The sequence below is a fragment of the Diorhabda sublineata genome, chromosome 3 (assembly GCF_026230105.1).
Source record: "Diorhabda sublineata isolate icDioSubl1.1 chromosome 3, icDioSubl1.1, whole genome shotgun sequence".
In the NCBI taxonomy this organism is placed as follows: domain Eukaryota; kingdom Metazoa; phylum Arthropoda; class Insecta; order Coleoptera; family Chrysomelidae; genus Diorhabda; species Diorhabda sublineata.
Window position 1 is genome coordinate 26,770,443 of NC_079476.1, and position 20,998 is coordinate 26,791,440.

The 20,998-nt window shown below is 28.7% G+C and overlaps 1 protein-coding gene across 1 annotated transcript in view; it reads left to right on the plus strand.

Annotated features, from left to right (window-relative positions):
• Positions 1–20,998, plus strand: part of LOC130441960 (titin) — a 159,229-nt gene that overhangs the window by 6,119 nt on the left and 132,112 nt on the right. Inside the window, exons 5-13 of the mRNA XM_056775888.1 lie at positions 259–433; positions 494–697; positions 754–1,215; positions 3,157–3,521; positions 3,577–3,959; positions 7,115–7,376; positions 7,494–7,787; positions 7,850–7,970; positions 8,010–8,035. Coding sequence (XP_056631866.1) covers positions 259–433; positions 494–697; positions 754–1,215; positions 3,157–3,521; positions 3,577–3,959; positions 7,115–7,376; positions 7,494–7,787; positions 7,850–7,970; positions 8,010–8,035 — 2,292 coding nt within the window. The remainder of the gene's footprint in view (positions 1–258; positions 434–493; positions 698–753; positions 1,216–3,156; positions 3,522–3,576; positions 3,960–7,114; positions 7,377–7,493; positions 7,788–7,849; positions 7,971–8,009; positions 8,036–20,998) is intronic.

Below are 20,998 nucleotides of genomic sequence, written 5' to 3' on the forward strand. Positions count from 1 at the left end.
TTCAAAACATAATTTTTTAAAGTCTTTACTTCATTGACTATCCAAGTTGTTAATTCTTGATTATTTCATAGAATAATCGCCTTCTTTTATGAAATGTTATGTAAAAATGTCAATAGAGTTGAGATCCAGTCTTCTGGCTGGCCAAGACGTTCCCAGAGGTGAATAATTTTGTAAGAAGTGCAAAGAATAATTGTTTACTTTATTAAAGAGATTTCATTGGCTAGTGAATACTTTTGAAAGTTAATTGGTACATTTTAGAAAGTTGAGGAGTTTTATGGAGACTGTGATGTAACTCTCAAAGAACTAGATGAACTTTACCAGTATGTATTGGCAAGTAAACTGCTACGAGCTAGTCAAGTCCAAGAGGCTATGAATACGAGCTCAGATATGGCAGAATCGACTAAAATGTTAGTTTTTAATGCAACTGAAACTGGTAAAAATATTATATTGAAAAAATTAATTCTTTATAAATATATTCTGTTCTAAATTCTAGGTAAAGAACTCGTGGAGAATATCGAATATAATAATAGAACAAGAAAATTAGCTTCCGAACCTGTGGATTGTACAACCCCACAAGACACATTGGATACTATGAAAAAAATAGACGAAATTATTAACGATATTAAAAAGAAGCAAGAACAAATAGAAGAAGCGTGGATTCAGATGCAAAAAGTTTATACTGATACCAAAGATTTAGGTAAATATTCCTTAGAGATTTGCTGAGGATTTCATATTTTTTTTCCAAATTTTTAGGTTGCTTAGAAGAAAATATCGCGAAGGTGATCAATTGGATTCTTGGACCGGCCGAAGATCTCCTCAACTCTTACCAAAAAGTAGGTTACGACGTCGCTTCCGCCGAAGAACTTCGAAGAGAACACGAAAGAATTGAATTGGAATGTTGGGAAACTTACGGCACTTACGCGGAATTAATACACAAGATCGATAATTTTGCTAACGTCGAAACATTGACCGCTCAACATAGAGATTTGATATCCCAAAAGGATTTCATGGATTTTGTTTGTAAAAGTTTCGCGATGCGATTAGAGCGGCGACGGAACGTTCTTATAACTTCTTTGAGATTTTATAGGTTAGTTTCGGAATATTTTGATAAAACGGCGGAAGTTTTTGATAATTTAGTTATGGGGACGAAAATTACGGAATTCGAAGTTGCCGGTGAGAAGTTAAAGATGTTGGAGAAGAGCCAAGAGTATTTAGGTAAATACATAATAGTAGTATGTCACAAATTGACTTTCTATATATTAAGATTAAATAAACAAATTTTCACACAGTTTCTGGAATATCTCCTAATGGAATATTGGAGGAAGTTCCCATAGTATCCAAAATTTTGAAATCTACGTCGTCTAATTACACTTATACGCTAGAATTACCATTTTTTTGACTAAATTTCGGAAAATAATGAAAAAACTAACATTTGAATGTTTCTCCAATAGAAAATTTCGAAAATTATATGAATTATAATCTAAAATTACCATTTTTGACTACATTTGAAGACAATATCAAAAATCAGTCATTTTAAAGTTTTATCAAAGCACAGTATCCAAAATTTTGAAATCTACGTCATTTAATTAACCTTTTAGGAATAAATTTCAAAAAAAGTATCGTTTAAATGTCTCGTGTTTGCCTATTTCCCAAAAGTTAATAAATATTTGTCAGGATTACCATTTTTTGTGACTAAATTTCGGAAAATAACGAAAAAACTAACATTTAAATGTTTTTCCAGTGGAAAATTTCGAAAATTATATGAATTATAATCTAAAATTACCATTTTTGACTACATTTGAAGGCAATATCAAAAACCAGTCATCTAAAAGTTTTATCAAAGCACAGTATCCAAAATTTTGAAATCTACGTTATTTAATTAACCTTTTAGGAATAAATTTTAAAAAAAGTATCGTTAAAATCTCTCGTGTCTGCCTATTTCTCGAAATTTAATAAATATTTGCCACGATTACCATTTTTTGTGGCTAAATTTTGGAAAATAATGAAAAAACTAACATTTAAATGTTTCTCCAATGAAAAATTTCGAAAATTATGACTTATAATCTAAAATTACCATTTTTGACTACATATTGAAGACAATATCAAAAACCAGTCATTTTAAAGTTTTGTCAAAAGCAAAGAATCCAAAATTTTGAAATCTACATCATTTAATTAACCATTTAGGAATAAATTTCTAAAAAAAAAAGTATATTGCGACTGCCCATTTCCCAAAATTTGATACATATATGCCAGGATTACCATTGTGACTAAATTTAGGAAAATAACAAAAAATCTAACATTTAAATGGTTTTCCAGTGGTAAATTTCAAAAATTATATGAATCATAATCTAAAATTACCTTTTTGACTAAATATTGAAGACAATTTCAAAAACCAGTCATCTAAAAGTTTTGTCAAACCACAATATCCAAAATTTTGAAATCTACGTCGTCTAATTAACCTTTTAGGAATAAATTTCCAAAAAAGTATCATTTAAATGATTTTTCAATACCTATCTCTTAAACTCAAATAGAATTAACTTTTTTTGACGTGTTCTCGAAAAAATTATGAAAAATCTGACGACATGAGCGATGCAATGTTTTTCAAAATTATATGAATTTTAGTCTACAGTTACCATTTTTTGAAGAAAAAAATCAACAATCAGAATTTTTTAAAGAAAAATTTTGTTATCTACGTCGTAATATCACTATTTTTAGGATAAAGTTAAAATAAATATCAAACAGATGCTCTAGTACAAAATTTTGGTAATTATAAGATTTGTAAACTTAAACTGTCATTTTAGAATAAAAAATTGAGAGAAATATCGAAAACAAGTCACATAGACTTTTTACTAAAACACAGTCTCAAAAATTTCATGAAGTACATTATATAATTATTTTGACGAACCTTCCAAATTCTTCTTCTTTTTTCCACAACATTCGAAACTATATAAATAATAAGTTAAACTTACCATTTTTTGATTGAATATTGGAATGAAATAGCATCCAATAAGATTTTTTAACACGTCAACCTCTCAGAAACCTAAGGTATTCGAAATAATTGAAAGCTTGTTTCCTAAAACAATTATTATATTTTTCACTTGTATAACTCGAAATTCGTCCACGAAAAGCGTAGATTATATGGAAATTTAAATGTAGATCAAGTGGAATCAGAAGTTCGCAAAGAAGGCGAAAAACTATCAGACCTACTTTCAATGCCAGTTAAAGACTGCCTCGGCCGCGATATACCCGTCGATTATTCCGAAGACATCGTAAATATCAAGGACGTCTTGGACGCAACAACTGCGCGTAAAAACATTTTCACCGATAGCGTCGAATTACAAAAATTAACCCTCAAGCAAGTAACGCATATCGACGATTACGAAAAGGACACAGTTCAAGCTATAATATGGTTGGAAGAGTTGTTGAAGGTGATGTTGAGATACCATAATCACGTGGGTTGTACCGTTTACGAAATACAGAAACAAAAAGAAGAACACCTTTTATTTCAAGAAACAGCAAAAGTAAATTTTATATTTATAAAAATTAGTTATTCCACTGATTTATATTTATTTGTAGGGCACATACAATTACGGATATCAATTACTCAATGCTTCCTTAATTTTACGACAATCCTGTAAACTTCCTTTAGACGATCACGCTAATTTATATCAACGTTTAAAAACCTCCTGGCAGAAATTATTTTCGATTAGTCAAGAGCAAATGACGAGGTTACGGGTGTCTGCTGTGTTTCATCGTTCCGTTGAAGAACAGTGCAACCAGTTGAGAGATTTAAGGGAAGACGTTGCCACGATTCCGTTGATGGAACTAGCGAAAAAGAAGAACTTGGTTGAGTATTATTTTGGTAAAAGGGAGAAGATTATGGTGGAGGTAGGAAGGATGGTTAGGTTGGGGAAGATGTTGAGGAATCGGTTACAAGAAAATTTGTGTTCCGATGAACAGTAAGTTGTTTTTATATCATTTAATCTTTATGAATCGTAATATATCTTCAGTTTGTATGAATTTCTTTACTAAATAAGTTTCAAAAGACGAAATTGCTTGGAAATTTTCGAAACATGAATAGTGAAGAAGAATTTTCATATTTTTTTATGTAAATTAGTTAATTTTTTTATTAAATTCTAAGAAAATCGAAGATAAGTCGTTTAAATGTTTTCCTAATGGGTAATTTACGGATTTATATGATTTATTTTTTGAAAATTTACACTTTAAACTAAATTATGTTTCAAAATTACCATTTTTTTGAATGAATATTGAAGAAAATATTGAAAATGTATCTTTAAAAGTTTTTGAAAGCTCAGTATCCAAAATTTCAACAACTACGATATAGAGTTACCTTTTTTATCTCTTCTTAAGAAAAAATCGTTGATGAAAAGGTTTTTCCGGTACCAAATTTTTAAAATTATCTAAATTATAGTCTATAGTTACTATTTTTTGATTGAATATTAAGGAAAGTATAAAAAAACAGTCATTTAAAGGTTATTTCGAATTACAGTATTCAAAATTTGTATCTACGTAATAGAGTTACCATATTTTTATCTAGTTTCAAGAGAAAAACTAAAAATCGTTGATGAACCAGTTTTTTAAGTACCTAAGTACCTAATTTTTAAAATTTTTTTAAATTATAGTCTAAACTTACAATTGTTTTATTAAATATCAAAAAAAAGCATGAAAAATAAGTCATTTGAAAATTATTTCAAGTCACATTATCCAAAATTCCAGGAACTACGTAATAGAGTTACCATTTTTTGATCTAATTCTAAAAAAAACCAAAAATCGTCGATGAAACTGTTTTTTAGGTATCCAATTTTCAAATTTATGTGAAGTATAGTCTATTCTCACCATTTTTTGATCGAATATCAAGGAAAGTATACATAAACAGTCCTTTAAAGGTTATTTTTAGTCATAGTATCCAAAACTTTGAGAATTACGTGATAAAGTTACCATTTTTTTATTTTGTTTGAAAAAACATAAAAATGAAACCGTTTTTTAGGTATTCAATTTTCAAATTTATATAATCAGTCCTTTGAAAATTATTTCAAGTCACAGTATTCAAAATTTTAGGAACTACGTAATAGACTTACCATTTTTTGATCTAGTTTCAAAAAAAACATAAAAATCGTCGATGAAACTATTTTCAGGTATCAAATTTTCAAATTTATGTGAAGTATAGTCTATTCTCACCATTTTTTGATCGAATATCAAGGAAAGTATACATAAACAGTCCTTTAAAGGTTATTTTTAGTCATAGTATCCAAAACTTTGAGAATTACGTGATAAAGTTACCATTTTTTTATTTTGTTTGAAAAAACATAAAAATGAAACCGTTTTTTAGGTATTCAATTTTCAAATTTATATAATCAGTCCTTTGAAAATTATTTCAAGTCACAGTATTCAAAATTTTAGGAACTACGTAATAGACTTACCATTTTTTGATCTAGTTTCAAAAAAAACATAAAAATCGTCGATGAAACTATTTTCAGGTATCAAATTTTCAAATTTATGTGAAGTATAGTCTATTCTCACCATTTTTTGATCGAATATCAAGGAAAGTATACATAAACAGTCCTTTAAAGGTTATTTTTAGTCATAGTATCCAAAACTTTGAGAATTACGTGATAAAGTTACCATTTTTTTATTTTGTTTGAAAAAACATAAAAATGAAACCGTTTTTTAGGTATTCAATTTTCAAATTTATATAATCAGTCCTTTGAAAATTATTTCAAGTCACAGTATTCAAAATTTTAGGAACTACGTAATAGACTTACCATTTTTTGATCTAGTTTCAAAAAAAACATAAAAATCGTCGATGAAACTATTTTCAGGTATCAAATTTTCAAATTTATGTGAAGTATAGTCTATTCTCACCATTTTTTGATTAAATATTAAAAAAGTATTCAAAATATTTAGAACTACGTAATAGAGTTACCATTTTTTGATCTAGTGTCAAGAAAAGAACTAAAAATCCTTTATGAAACGGTTTTATAAGCATTCAATTCTCAAATTTATATAAATTATAGTCTATACTTACTATTTTTTTTGATTAAATATCAAAAAAGCATGCAAAATCAATCATTTGAAAATTATTTCAAGTCACAGTATGCAAAATTTTAAAAGCTATATCGTAGTATGTATCCAAAAATTATCAAAATTATATTTTAGGATTACCATTTTTTCATCAAATTATAGAAATATATGAAAAAATCTAACGAAATGTTTGTCCTATAGAAAACTAGTCATAAAAAATATTTTTCAAAGCATAGTTTCCGAAAAAATATCATTTAAATGTTTTCTAATTTAAATTTTTACAAAATTCTGTGACTTATTTAAAATAGAAATTTAATAACTTGAAAAAAATTACAAAAAACTATCATAATTCAGTCACGTGAACGTTTTACGAAGGCAAAAAATTCAAAAGTTCATGAATTATTCAAATAATTTTTTGTATACAAGTTATTCAATTACAAAAAAAATGAATACTGTCGAGATTCATTTCGAAATTTACTTATAAGCTATCTTCCATCATTATAATTCAAGCACTATAATCATATTTTTCTCCAAACATTTCAATATCATCGACAAAGAATTTTCTTTGCATTGTACGAGGAATATCTCAACAATTCCTAACCCTAGACGTCGAAAATCCCATCCCGAAATTAAGATATTTCTAAAGAAAGTGCACTTCGAGTTCATCTACTTTTGAAATCTAATTTTGAAATACGTATTGGTGGGGAAACTAAATGTGGCAGTGGTAGTGAGACCGGCCCAAGTTCCACATCCGAATAAAAACTGTAAGTAAAAAAAATTATTTCACCTCTGATTTCCTTTGAATATCATTTTATGAATCACACCTTGGTTATCATCGCTGTTTTCCATTCCAAAATCACACAAATCGTTTTTTTTTCAGTAAAGGTTGAAATTATTTTTAGAAAAAAATGTAACTACAAGGTTAACGCTGTTTCTACACCGATTATTTGGTACAAGCGTTATCAAAATCAATTCTTAAAGGATAATAAAAATATTTATGTGCTCAATAATTGTTTAAGTATACCATGGAATCGATGAAATGTTCAAAATAAATTAGGAAAATTCATTTCAGGTCGTTGTGCTCTTTATCTTCGAGTTCCGAAGAAGATCTTTCAGATTCCGTAACGAAGAATGAAATAGCCGTCGAAGCGATCTCAGAACGACTTTCAGAAATTGGTACTTTGACCGAAGAACTCGATTCGGCCCTACAAAGCGCCCAACAAGACTGTTTAGTATTCACGACTTCTATATCAACGTCGACGTCTTCTTTAAGCAAACATACTTCACTTGAAACTTTGCGAAAAGAAATGGAGAACTCACCACATCTTCCAGAGGTAAAATTTAGTAAACAAAAATTTCTATTTATTTCTATTCACCATCTTCAACATCTTCTTGACTATCTTGAAAACTCCAACACATTTCAATAATAGGTTGTTTGTTGTTTACTACAGAAACCTCCTAAACTTGAAGATGTCAAATCCGACGAAGAATTCCTAACCGCTTCTGACAGTACTCTTCAACATTCGAGATCTTCTTCGTACAACACCGCATCGGAATGCGAGAATCGCTACTCCCCTTGGTGGGAACACGGTAAAGAAGATCTCGGTAAAGATATAACCAAAGAAAAAATGGTATTGGCGGTGGGATTACCCGAGCTTCCTCTCGCTAAGGAAGTTCTTAAATCATCCCCGGAAGTTCCTGCAGGAAAAATCGTTAGAGAAGTCACCGAAACCACCCACTTGAAGGTATACTAATCAAACTACGATTATTTAGTAGATTATTAATTTTTTTTTTGGATTTTGTTTAGGTTCAACAATCTCATAGTCTCGGCGTATCTTCTTTCGTACTTACTTCGGAAACAGTCAAAGATAATGAACCAGGAACGTGTGTTAGAAGAGAGGAGATGATAAAAATAACAAACGAAGATGGTGAAGTGATAGATCAAATCGAAACTAAGATGAATGAAGGAGATTTGGAGAAGAGGTTGAAGGAGGTAGGGGAATGTGATGCTGAAGCATGGAAAAATTATCATAACGCTACTAAATATGCCATTAAAGGTTTATACTGCTAATTATTAACTATATCACATTGTTTTTTAGAGTTAGATCATACTCATTTCAAATCTAACCTAACCTAAATACGCCGTATCGCTTAGTTTTTACTATACCGATGTATTCACTATGACATCAAATTATTTACTAACTATATTGCTAGAGACTCGTTTATATATACTATAATCATTTTCTAATATTGCTAGAGACTCGTTTATATATACTATAATCATTTTCTAGTATGCTCGACATTTCTAATTTGCCGTAAACTAAAGTCTTTTTCAGAAATTTTCGACAATTCGATTTATTAAAGGACAACTCTGAACTTGATCTTGATATATGTCATTCGGGGCATGTTTATGTAAGCTCATGCCTCCATTTCTATGCACACTGCTCCCATTTTTGTAGCCAGTACAAAACTAACTCAACCTAAAATTTGAAAATTTTATCTTTTAGGATACAACTCTCTTATGACCTTGACGTTGATTAGGTTTGGTTAGTTTAGTACCTACTAGACCTGAAGGTATAGAAAATTTGGAAGTACGAATTTTTGGATAGAAAAAAACATGAAGGATGCTTATAATGAACCAAGAAGTGACATATTTCAAGGTCATAGGAGAGTTGTGCCCTAAGAGATAGAATTTCCAAATTTTTCTTTGGAAACATAATGTAAAGAACCCACAAAAAACTACACAAAATCAGCCACTATAGTGAAAGTATGTGATTAATAGGCGCGTTCGCCAAATTTTAACATTGATTAATATAATTGAACAGGACCGGCATCACGGTTTATTTTAGTGGATGATTGGTAACATTATTTCAAGTGGGTGAAAAAGGAAAAAACAACTTTTTGTTTAATTTTTTTCTATTTGTATGTTTTGCTGTATATATCAAGAAAAAAATAGTGAATCTCCATTCGATAATTGTAGAAAATTATTATCAAATCTAATTGAATGAGCTCGGTACCTACTATGAATTTTAATTTTTTTATTTTCTTAATTTTTTCATCAAATCCGCAGTGAAAATCGAAATTTTTGAAATAACTCATTGAAATCGGAGGATTTTTTCATTATCTAGACCTAAAAAAAAGTGACTACGATTACGTCATCTTTTCTTTTGAGAAAACTAAGTGATTTTTTTTAAACATTTTGCTCAAACAATTATTATTTCCTCTATATTTATTCGAATTATTTAAAAAATGTCTAATATAATGACTGATTATTTAAACATATATTGATTGTTTATATTTATTTTTTTTGTAATACAAAACTTTATAAATTATTTATAATAAATTAACAAAAATATAATACTAATAATTATTATGCTTTTATTGTTTTATGAAAATTGCTAACGCATGTGTTTTATTTACTAATAAATTTTGTTGTTTTATCTTATATTAACGATAAAAAGATACAGTGTAAATCAAAAGTCTTGAAACAATCTGCTGATATGAAAAGTGAATCAATATTTAAAAATTAATTAAATTAATTAAATTCGAATATGCATACATTTAAAAATAAATAATTGACAAATATTTTATCTTATTAAGGGGGGGTAAATGGAGATTAATGAAAAAATTCACTAGAAACTTGATATTTGGTATTTACTTATAAATAATATAATAAATCGAAATAAATTTTGACGTATTTATATTTTATTATTTTTATAATTATCTTATTTTTTTGTTTTGTAAATGTACCTTACTAATCTATTAATATATTAGCTTTCATTAGTATCGAAAAATGTTTTTTTTTCAACCAAAATTTGAAACAAAAAGTGTCTCATAAATTTTTTCATGGTTTTTATTTTGATAATAATTCAATAAAAGTGATTTTTGAACGCTCAGTATATTTTATAGACATGTTAAACGATTAAAAAAAGTAAAAAGTTTTTCGATGTTTTTTAACCAATTATTTTATTAGTTATTTTCAAGAAATTGTTTGTTTCGTGCTTTTAAACAAGAAGTTAAAAAAACTCGTTTTAACCTTTATCAATTTATTTTATTAATAATTTTTTTAAATGGTTAATTTTCAGTAAAAAAAATATTCCTCAGGCATAGAAAAAATTCGGAAAAGTACTTTTGAGTGATTAAATAAAAATGCATATATCTCTCAAAATTAATTTGGAAGTATAATCAAATACAAAAAAGGTTTAAAAAATTGATGTAATTAGAAAAATATTAAATTTTGTCTTTTGGATACACTGTCTCTTATCGTGAGTTAATAATTATTATATTTTGTGTTATTGTTTTTGTTTTATTTTATTAAATAAATTTGTTTTCGTACGTTTGTGCTTTTTATTTGCTCACTAACAACAAATTACATCCAAATAAATAAATATTACAGCATACAGAGAAGTTGTACGCCTCCCTATTCTACCTACTCGTTTTCCAGTATACCTCTGCCTTTCATAGTCTATTCAATCCTTTCTTTCCAGGTCCTTGGGTGTTTTTCTCGTTTTCTTCTATTCTGATACATCAATACTTTCTTTGGCCAACTGTATTCTCTCTGAAGTCGTGGATACTCTACCCACGACTATTCGTCGTATATCATTTTGTATATGTTCTGTTCTGAACATCCTGCAAGATTTTCACAATCTCTATCGTTTTCCCCTGTCTATCCATCACAGCTTCAGGATTCACTATAACTTTGTATATTGTTATTTTTTTGTTTAGGTTAATTTTTTTGACAAAGTAGTGAGTTGTTTTTTATACTTGTTGTACTCTATTTGTTATATCGTCTTTTCTTGGGCCTCTTCGAGTGCTTTCTACCGACAGATCTTCTGTTTTTTGACATATTCATATGCAAACCTCTATCTCAATTCTCCACCATATACTCAAACTTTTGGAATGCAAGAAGATTCTATTAAAATTCTATTCAAATTACATGTTTGTTGGTTTTTTGTACTTGTTGAACTCTATTTGTTATATCGTCTTTTCTTGGGCCTCTTCGAGTGCTTTCTACCGGCAGATCTTCTGTTTTTTTGACATATTCATATGCAAACCTCTATCTCAATTATCCACCATATACTCAAACTTTTGGAATGCGAGAAGATTCTATTAAAGTTCTATTCAAATTACATTTTTTTTTAAATTTATAATTTGAAAAGTACGACAAAGAATCTGACTGGAACGTTCAATTTTTTTTAACTCAAAGGCAATTGTCCATAGCTCTTCACTGTGTTTTAATGATCCGGAACCTATCAAATGGAAATTAGTTTTTATGACAACTGGAAACGGGTTTTAACTCTGATGTAATCACTCGTAGCCATTCCAATATCTCAAGAGTTTTATCAGATATTCTATATGTATTTTCATCCACAGAAGTTCTAATAAAGTATTTTCATGGAAACTTTTATTATATAAAATAAATCGCATATTTACAAAAATTCCAATATTCCATTGTCTTATTATATATACGAGCATATGGCAACGCTGTAATTTATTTGATAAGAATAAACAAGACAACTTCTTATAGATTGAAAATTTTGAATAAGATAAGAAGATAATGATAAAATACGAAATTAATTAAGAAATTGAATTAGTTTTATTATATATTTAAATCGAAAACTTTTTTTTAACAATGAACAGTTTTATGAGCTAAAAATACTTTTGATACTTTCTGGCTTGAATTATATTTACGAATTTTACTGATTACGACGATTAAAATTAGAATAACGTCATAACAAATTTCAAAATTAGCAGCAAGAATATTTCTATCGATACACTCGACATATCATTAAAAATATGTTTATACTAACTGAAATTAATTAAAAATTATCGTTTCTATATTTTTATATACACATTCATTTGAGGAGTATATAACAAACTTGAAACGTATTTTAGTGAGCAAGAAAATTGATTCAAATCCTTCTCCCAGCGATGTTCAATAAGTTCGATACGATTTTTATAATAAGAATCATCAAGCTCCTCAAAATAGTCATTAACTGCCGTAATCACCTTTTCATTCTTGTCAAACGAGCTATTTTTTCAAGTCTGGGAACAGAGATAATCCGAGGGGGCTAAATCTGGCGAATAGGGTGTAATTCAAACTTTAATTCATTAATTTTAACCATTGCATCAACTAAGGTTTGAACTGATGCATTGTCTTGGTGAAATAACACTTTCTTCTTAGTCAAATGCGACAGTTTTTGCTTGATTTCTTCGCTCAAACCTTACAAAAAATTCGTGTGTCTATTTGTTTGATCACGAGTCTATAATTTTAGGTTAGTTTTCTGGAAATATGAATGTTATATAGTTTATGGCTGTCTTTAAGCACTTGAAAATAATTCTTGAATTCTGAAAAACATTGAGATTATTATCGTTTTTTCGTTTACGTAATATCTCATTTCGTTTATGTGTAGGTTATCGTTTAAATGACAGGTGTGTGTATTTATAGTCTGTGGTATTTCGTGAATCACAAAATGGTAGAAACAAGCAAACCACAATGGGTTCAATTTATATAAAAATGTGTGAAATATCAACTAAAATTAATTACCAAATGTAAATAAGCACGTAGAAAGAAAATTATGATGTATGATGATGTGTTTTATTAAATTTAATGTTTGATTTTGAAATAAGATATATCGCAATTGCGTCACCGTATGTGGGCGATTGTATTAAATTCTTGATAATTTTTTGAATGAACATTCACGGGTTCTAAAGATTTTAGCAACAGTGAAAATAATATTTAAAATACATTTTTTTCCGAATCTGAAAAAATCTAATGAGAACCAGATCGAAATAATGACGTCATCCAATCTCTTTTTCAAGTTTAAGAAAACTAGCCAACTAAAAATATTTGAGGATTGCAGTGTTGCCACATTCAATTTTTTCCACTTTCGTGATTAGCTATAAAAAGAAAATTGAGTTGGTGTGTATTAAAAATAAACAATTATACAAAAATCTTTGGATAAAGTTCTATCCCCAATTTTAGTGAAATATAAAGAAATATTGAGACCACAGTGTTGCCTTATGAAATTTTGTACCACATCTACGGAATTCTACGATAAAATAAAAAAATATTGAAATTAGACTGTTACCAAATAAATTTTGCACCACATCCATTTATTGATTAATTAAACTGATAAAATTATATTGCGATGTTGCCAAATATAATAATTCACACTCTTAAGAAAATTTCACGACTAGTTATAATAAATGTAAAGGTATCGAAACTAGTTTCCTCTAGATCCACTAAAATGAAGCCCCTAATACTTTTTAGGATATTCCAATGTTGCAAAATAAAGTTTTTCCTCCATCTAGGTATATTTTACGACTAATTAATATGAACTAGATATATAACAACTTTCTGTACAATTACATATCGAAATTGCGATGTTGCCAACGTTATTTTTCCCCAAATATAAAGAAATTAAAAATTGATTATATAAAAGCATAGGTTTTTAATAAACGCAGTTTCCTTTAAATCTAGAAAAATGTAACGACTTTATTTACAGTTACATTTGGAAATTGAGCTGTTGCCAAATGTTTTTTCTCCAAATCTACAGAAATTTAAAGACGAAACATTTTTTTATTGTCATTACGTCGATTTTTCTCAAATCAAGGGAGATGCCTCCCTAAATAATTACAGATATTACATATGAAGATTGTGGTGTTGCCAAACGTAGTATTTTATAGATCTAGAGAAATACTGTCTAAAAAATGAAGAAAAATCTGGTAATTACCAATTATTAGTGATTGTTTGTATTTCGATCATTTAAACAATCATTTACGACTCTAATTATGAATGAAAATAAAAAAATGTTTTTATATAATGGAAATTGAAGGTTTGAGCTGGAAATTATTTTCCGATAATGTACAACATGGTTAAAAAGTGACCTGAATCAAAATAAGAATCGATATAACGAAATATATCATGATACAGTTAATTTAGGATCTCATTGTATAAAATAAGTCGGTCTGCAGACCAAATAGCAGAGAAAACAAGAGAAACAGCATGACCATCAACGCGAGATGGTACATATTGTTATTAGAGTGGAAGGAGGTCGCGTATCAAAAATTGAAATCTGAACGCAGTGTGTTCCGAGGCTCCGTGTTAGAGACATTCAACGAAATCGAACCGAAAACCGAACACATAATTTTAAAAAGAAAATACGCGTTATTTAAACACTTGCCAAAACGCTTTCCCGATTTTTTTTCTCGTGATAAAAGTGACAGAAGCCGCTATTTTTATAATCTATTAGTGTTATGAGTTAGTGAAGGTTTTTAGATTGAAAAAAAAAAAATAATAAAGGATTTAAAGATGGATGCTGCTATGGGACCGGTTGAGAATGGAACCAGATACGAAGATATACCATCGAGTTCGATGGCTAAAACTACAACGATCAGTACGATTGCAGTACAAAGCGGAAAAACTAGGATTGTTATAGCTTTATTACATGTAGGTTTTTTTCAAATATGGTGATATAATTATATATATTATATTAATTCAATTATTTGTGCTTTAATTTAGGGAATATTTTTTCATGTGTAGTTGCTTTCCAACTTTCAGAAAACGTTTAAGCAGTTTCCATAACTGGTCAAAACACAAAATTTCATTCAGGTTGCTTGTTCTTCATGAACTGCTTTAATCTAGATCTAACACACACTATTTTTCGTATATTTTGACGGTTAAGGAAATTCATTTCCGACCATACCAACTCTGAAACTTCTAAGTTTTGATTTTTGTTCTAATTGTTGCTTTTCTGAATTATTTGAGTGTAGATTTTCTTTATGTTTGAACTACATTATTTTAGAATGCTGCTTACATATTTCTTATCGAACTGACTCCCAGTATTCGCTTTAACAGAAGCTTTTTTGGCAATTTTTTTTGCTTCTCAGTCGGATATTTACCTTTCTTTCAATCGAATTTTTGAATCTTGATTTTGTTCAGAAAACTGGGCAGTTGTTTCAGATCGTTCGTTTTTTTTAGATTTTCCAGACTTGAAAGAAAATGTTTATACTTGGGACATTTTAAACCTGCCATATTATTTGCTAAGCTGTCTAAAAATGTGCGTATTTTTTGTCCCCACACTTTTAATATAACAAATTTATGGAAATTATACGAAATATTATTTAAAAAGAAATAAAAACTTCAGATTTATGACTCGTTGCATTCAATATTTGTATATACTAAAAGTTTTATTAAAATTTAATAGTCAGTAGGTGGTTATATTTATAATTTTTTTAACAAATCTCGTACAACAAGTTTTAATTCATATTTTTTTCATGAAAAATGATTTTCTAAAAGTGCTTCAAAGCTCTGGAAATGTATGGATATGAATTAAATTCTTATATCAAGTTATATTCGTATTTTTTTTTCTATTTTTACTAAAAACACGAATTTACGCAATTCAATACATCAAAATAACTTTCTATGTCTATTTTTGGTTAGGTCCAGGTCACTACTTAATCCTTTTATAGAGAAAAATAAGAAACTGGTAGTATGAAATGAAAATTAGCGTTCAAGGCAAACACCCATATCTGTTCATCTAGTTTCAATAATTTTCTCTTTACATTAGAATTTTAGTTTCATTATACTAACGAAGAAAGCTTTGAACAACAATTCATTATGACATTTCATTCTAAACTACCCCATTAACTGTAAAATCTGTAAAAAAAATCGGTTCTGAAAATGATTCGATACCATTCCATTAAAGTGTTTTTAAATCCAAAAGTCATGATAGTTCTAAGGCCTCGATATTTTCTCAAGATTCACGAGCGTTGGTACTGCTACAGACCAGCTTCACAATTGAATATCTTTAGGAATCACTTCCATAAAAAAAATTGTAAAAGAAGAGATTTAGGACTAATAATGGGAACTCTTAGTGTCGCTAGATGTCGCAGGTAGCTACCCCAAGTTAATTTAACGTTTAGGAACGTTAGAGCAACAAATTATGAGCAGGATCCCCAAGGTCACTTCTCAAATAAAACTATCCCAAAATTCTACAATTCGAGTATATTTTTGGAGCTATAGTTCAAGATCTATAATATTACAACTCTTTGTTTTATTGATGTAATTATAATAATTTTGAGGGTTAAGTAAAAAAAATTATTACTAATAAAGTCAATAACCTCAACTACATTATCTCTTGCATAATTTAAAAATAAACATTTACCAAGATTTACTTATCATTTTAGTCCTCATTTTCAACTTTCTGTTCATTTGCAAGTACATTAAACTGTTTTTGGTTGCAATTTTGATTACCTAATGACACTTTCACTTGACCTTAGATTATTACAACAGTTTGATTTAAAAAAAATCAATTATCGAAGAAGCAGTTTGAAATGAAGTCAAATTAATATTATAACTAAATAAAGCAAAACAGTTTTGAAGATTTGGACATTTTCATAGAATGGAAAGCAACAGACTGTCAAAAGAATTTGACAAGCTGGAGAAATGGAAACGAGAACGTCCAAATAAATCTTTGAAAAAAGCTCGAAATACAAAAAAAAAGCAAATATTTGTGTGGGAACAAAAAAAAACAAATACACCCTATACCCACAAAGTATATACAAGGTTTTAGTAGTGGGATTGTGGCAAAATTAAACACCAAAGTGTACTAACTGTCATATATTTCAAGCTTTCTAATACTTATGTATTCATCATCTATGCGACATTTTAAATGTTCGTTGTTAAATTGATCGATTTCAAAACTAGAAAATCACATTTTTCAATATTTATTTTCGAAATACAGAAAAAAGTAATGACGTAATAAATTGGGTTATATCCGGGTGAAAGGATAAAATAAAAAATTGCATATTATTGAGAAAATATTTCACACAACCCCGTATAAACTGTTTCGACATACCGTTGAGTTTTAAAACTGTTATTAGCATAGTTTCGGTTATGGTAGTAAAGGTGTTAACACACCTTGACCGCTCTTTGTTATTTTTTCACAGTCTGCAGAACATCCATACCAACAACCGATTACTTATTCTTTTTTTTTTACCAACGAAATATTCAAATCTTATGTTAGACAACGCATTTAATTTACTAATAGTGATGCAATTCTAAATATTTAACCAGAAAATATTATATTCTCGAATAATAACAGAAAAAGTATTTATATAAAACAGGATATTGATTAAAACAACCGAATAGCTGTTTAATAATTGAAAATAGTCCAAAAAATAGATCCTATGGATGTAGATGACGTTCAAAAAAGTCCATTTTCACGTTTCTTGGACATACGATCAAATTTGAACTGTACGTCCAAACACTTGTTGTTAACCTAGACTCGAATTGATTTCAATATTCTCATGGTGCGGATTTTTAAGTTTCGAAAGAAAGAAAAAGTCAAAGGGAGTTTAATCTGGTTACTACGACAGCTGAACGATGTGTTTAACCAAAACATCGTTGTAAAACTTGTTCAAACGTCACGGCGCATTATACCAATCACAAAATTCCTCTGGTATTGACTGAATTCTTGGGGAACTACAACACTTAAGATCCTTAAATCTGTTGATGATTACTACTGTTGTCGTATTGACATTGATGGTCACAACAGTAAATTTGTTAACTGAATCATTCAATGACATAAATACTGTTTTAACGGAAAAACTGATATTACAAGAAAAATTAGAGAACAAGATAGTGGAAATGTTCCCAAGTTGTTTACGGATGCTAAGCATGTTGCAGGTATGATTTAGTGTCACTAGCTTGTAGCTTGGTACTATTTCTATAAGTTCCTGGCCCACTGAGCTGTCTACAACGTTCATTCTTGTTTTTGGTAGCCGTGAAATATTAGCTTCTCACTCCAGGTGCGAATTACGCTTCGTGATTTGTTTTTTATGTGCCGGTGGACATTCATTTCCAACTGTGTGAGATTGCCCTCTATTCCTGAATTGGAAAAGCACTTGGAAGCCGCGTATTTCACAACCAACCAAGAATAGGTCTTGAGCTGGCTTCACCACGCGGCGGCAGACCTCTACGACCCATCATAAAGAATATGTAAATGTCGAAAAGCAGAGGGAAGTCTAATCTTTCTAAACGTGTGTTATCCAATGCAATAAACATGTTTTTCGTTGTAAAAATTAGCTGGAAACCTCATTTTTTGGACAAGCCTCATATTACAAAAAATTGTAGAGTTGTGGAGGCAAAATGGTTTAATCAGATCAACTAAATATTAATGATCTAATTAATGAAGGTTTTATATAAGAAAATAACTTGGAGGGTCTTTATTGATTCCTCTGAAACTGATTAGAATATTATACATATGAATCTTGTAGATTCAAGACTTTTAAAACAGTTGATGAAGACATTGCTTGAAGATGAACCACATATCTCGAAAGCTAAACTGAAAGAAGAGTTTGCGTGTAATTTAAAGAAGTTTTGGGGAATCAAACAGATTATAAAAACAATTTAGGGGATGTAATTGAGTACAAGGGTGAGTATTTTCATTACCAGAAGTGATGAAACAAACGATAATTGAGTTTTCCGTTCACCAAATAGATATTAGTTTTATTTAGAGGCCAATAATTGAATAAAATTTCAATTTATTGAATGATGGCATTTATTAATTGTTTTATTAGAATTATTATTGGAAACACCGACTGTTTAATTCTATATTAAATTACTAGAAACAAATAAAAAAGTGTCTACGAAATAGGAAATTGAAGAAATGTATGATTATATAGAGTTGCTAATAGCTTAAAAATAGTTTACATACTATATACTCGTTATTTTTTATAGTTAGCAATATAAAAATTTTTTTTAAGTCAAGGTAGACAAGTGTAATTATATTCTACTATAATCTGTTTCGTTTTCAACTTTTCCTATACGTTTTAATATATAATATGAACGTTGTTACTTAAGTCGAGTCTGCAGGAACCTGCTAGTAACTTATTTATAATAATAATCTGAACTTAACTCACAAAATTTTTTTACTTCATTTTCCAGTTTAAAATATCGATTTTAAAATATCTCTAGACATTTATTATACAGGGTAGACAAATAAACAGTGTTATTTTCTATATTATGATCATATTCGTTGTCAAACTTTTTTTTATGTAGGTTATTTATTTACTTAAACGTATGTACACATTCTAAGTATTTATTTAAATAAATTTTCTTATTCATTTTTACTTTTCCGATGTATTAAATTATATTAAATCTCGACTCTCTATTTATATAATATAATAACATTCTAGAATCTTCGATTTCCGAGAATCTCTAGTTTGAGTAAACAAAATAAAGGTCTTTTGAGAAATTATCTATAAAAATAATCGTATAATGGTTAGTTTAACTATCATATCGTAACAAGGCCTGCTTCACGGTCTATATCAATCGGCATTATCAGTAAAAAGTTTTGTTTATTACATTGAAATAGATAGTAGGAGGTGAATTAGATCAGTAACACATTTCGAGTGATTTTACTGCAATAATGAAAGACGAATGGGTAGGCGGTTGATCGTAATGCAAGTTTTTTCCTTAACAATTGCAGATGTTTTTTTTGACATTTCGGTGAAAAATATAATTAAATTCCTACTGGTTAGTATAGGTGTAACAATATAGGAAATTTGATTTTTTTACGTTTTGAGGTCTCAAAACTTTAATTAATTAATGCCTTAATACATGATAAAACCAAATTTTCATACCTTATTATATTGTTTATGGAGCTAAAAGGAGATATTGATAAACGTTTGGATCAATTTTTCGAAAATTGAATTGAGTTGTATACAGTATTAAATTTCCTACAAATTTTGATGATTTTTTTGTACGATCAAAAACGAAATATAAGAGATATAAGACTGAAATTTTGAGAACCTCAAGTCTGTATTACTTACAAAATAACAAGCAAATCAATTAGATCCAAATATGAGCCAAACAATAATATTTTGGCGAATCGTTTCGATTTAGACGACAAATAAGGAAAATATGTCAAAGGAAATCGTATAATCCGGAAACAAACATTTGTTTCAAATGAAAATAGAACAAGCTTTGCATTTCCAGCAAAATTTTTTACGATGTACAAACTCCACCTACCGAATTTGAATTTCGTTATACAGATTTCAGAAGCCGGTTAATCTAGTTAGTTATACGAGTAAAAATAAATTTGAGATAATGTTTAGAAGTGAACAAATAAACGAATTTAAAAATAACGTGAACTATCACATGTAATCCGTTTGGGAAAGCACACGCTCTTACCACATAGTATAAAATATAATCTTCGTAAAATTGGTTCCGATATTGAAAAGCCATTTAACCAAAAATACCTCATATCATATTAATAATTCATTGGATAATTTGGCATGTATATAAATTGATAATTTATGTCTCATTATTATTTTAAAAGGGGTTGTGTTTTGAATTTTAAATTTCATTAAAATAATATTTCAGCGTAATTCTTGTTTAATTAATTCTCTGATGATGAATATATAGTTAATCGAAACCTTCGAATATATATTAAAAATAATATATTCCATTATTGATTGCCATTCCATTTAAACCTTGTAGATTCAATATATGTTAAGCGTTATAAAACAATTCGTAAAGACTTTTCTTGAAGATGAATCACGAAAAAATAATGGGCAAAGTTAAAGGGGTCAGTCCCTTTGAAATCTGAAATTTCGTTTCATAACTTCAAACACGTGTATTCACGAAGATTGTGAGATCCATAAAAGGCGATAAAACAGTTTGCTAAGAGTGAAATCAATTGTCATCGCCCAAGGCAAGTCGTGGATTTAATTTTATAATAAACCAAAGCAAAATATTACGACACTTTGTATTCGATTCTGAGATTCAAGGTGAAATATTGAGACAAGTATGTTTATATTCCATTCTATCAAGGTTTTATTGTGACAGATTTATAATTGACCATAATGACGATCACATACTTTTTTTATATTAAAAATATTATATCAATATAACACCAAACTAAAACATTTTTTCCATTAAATACTG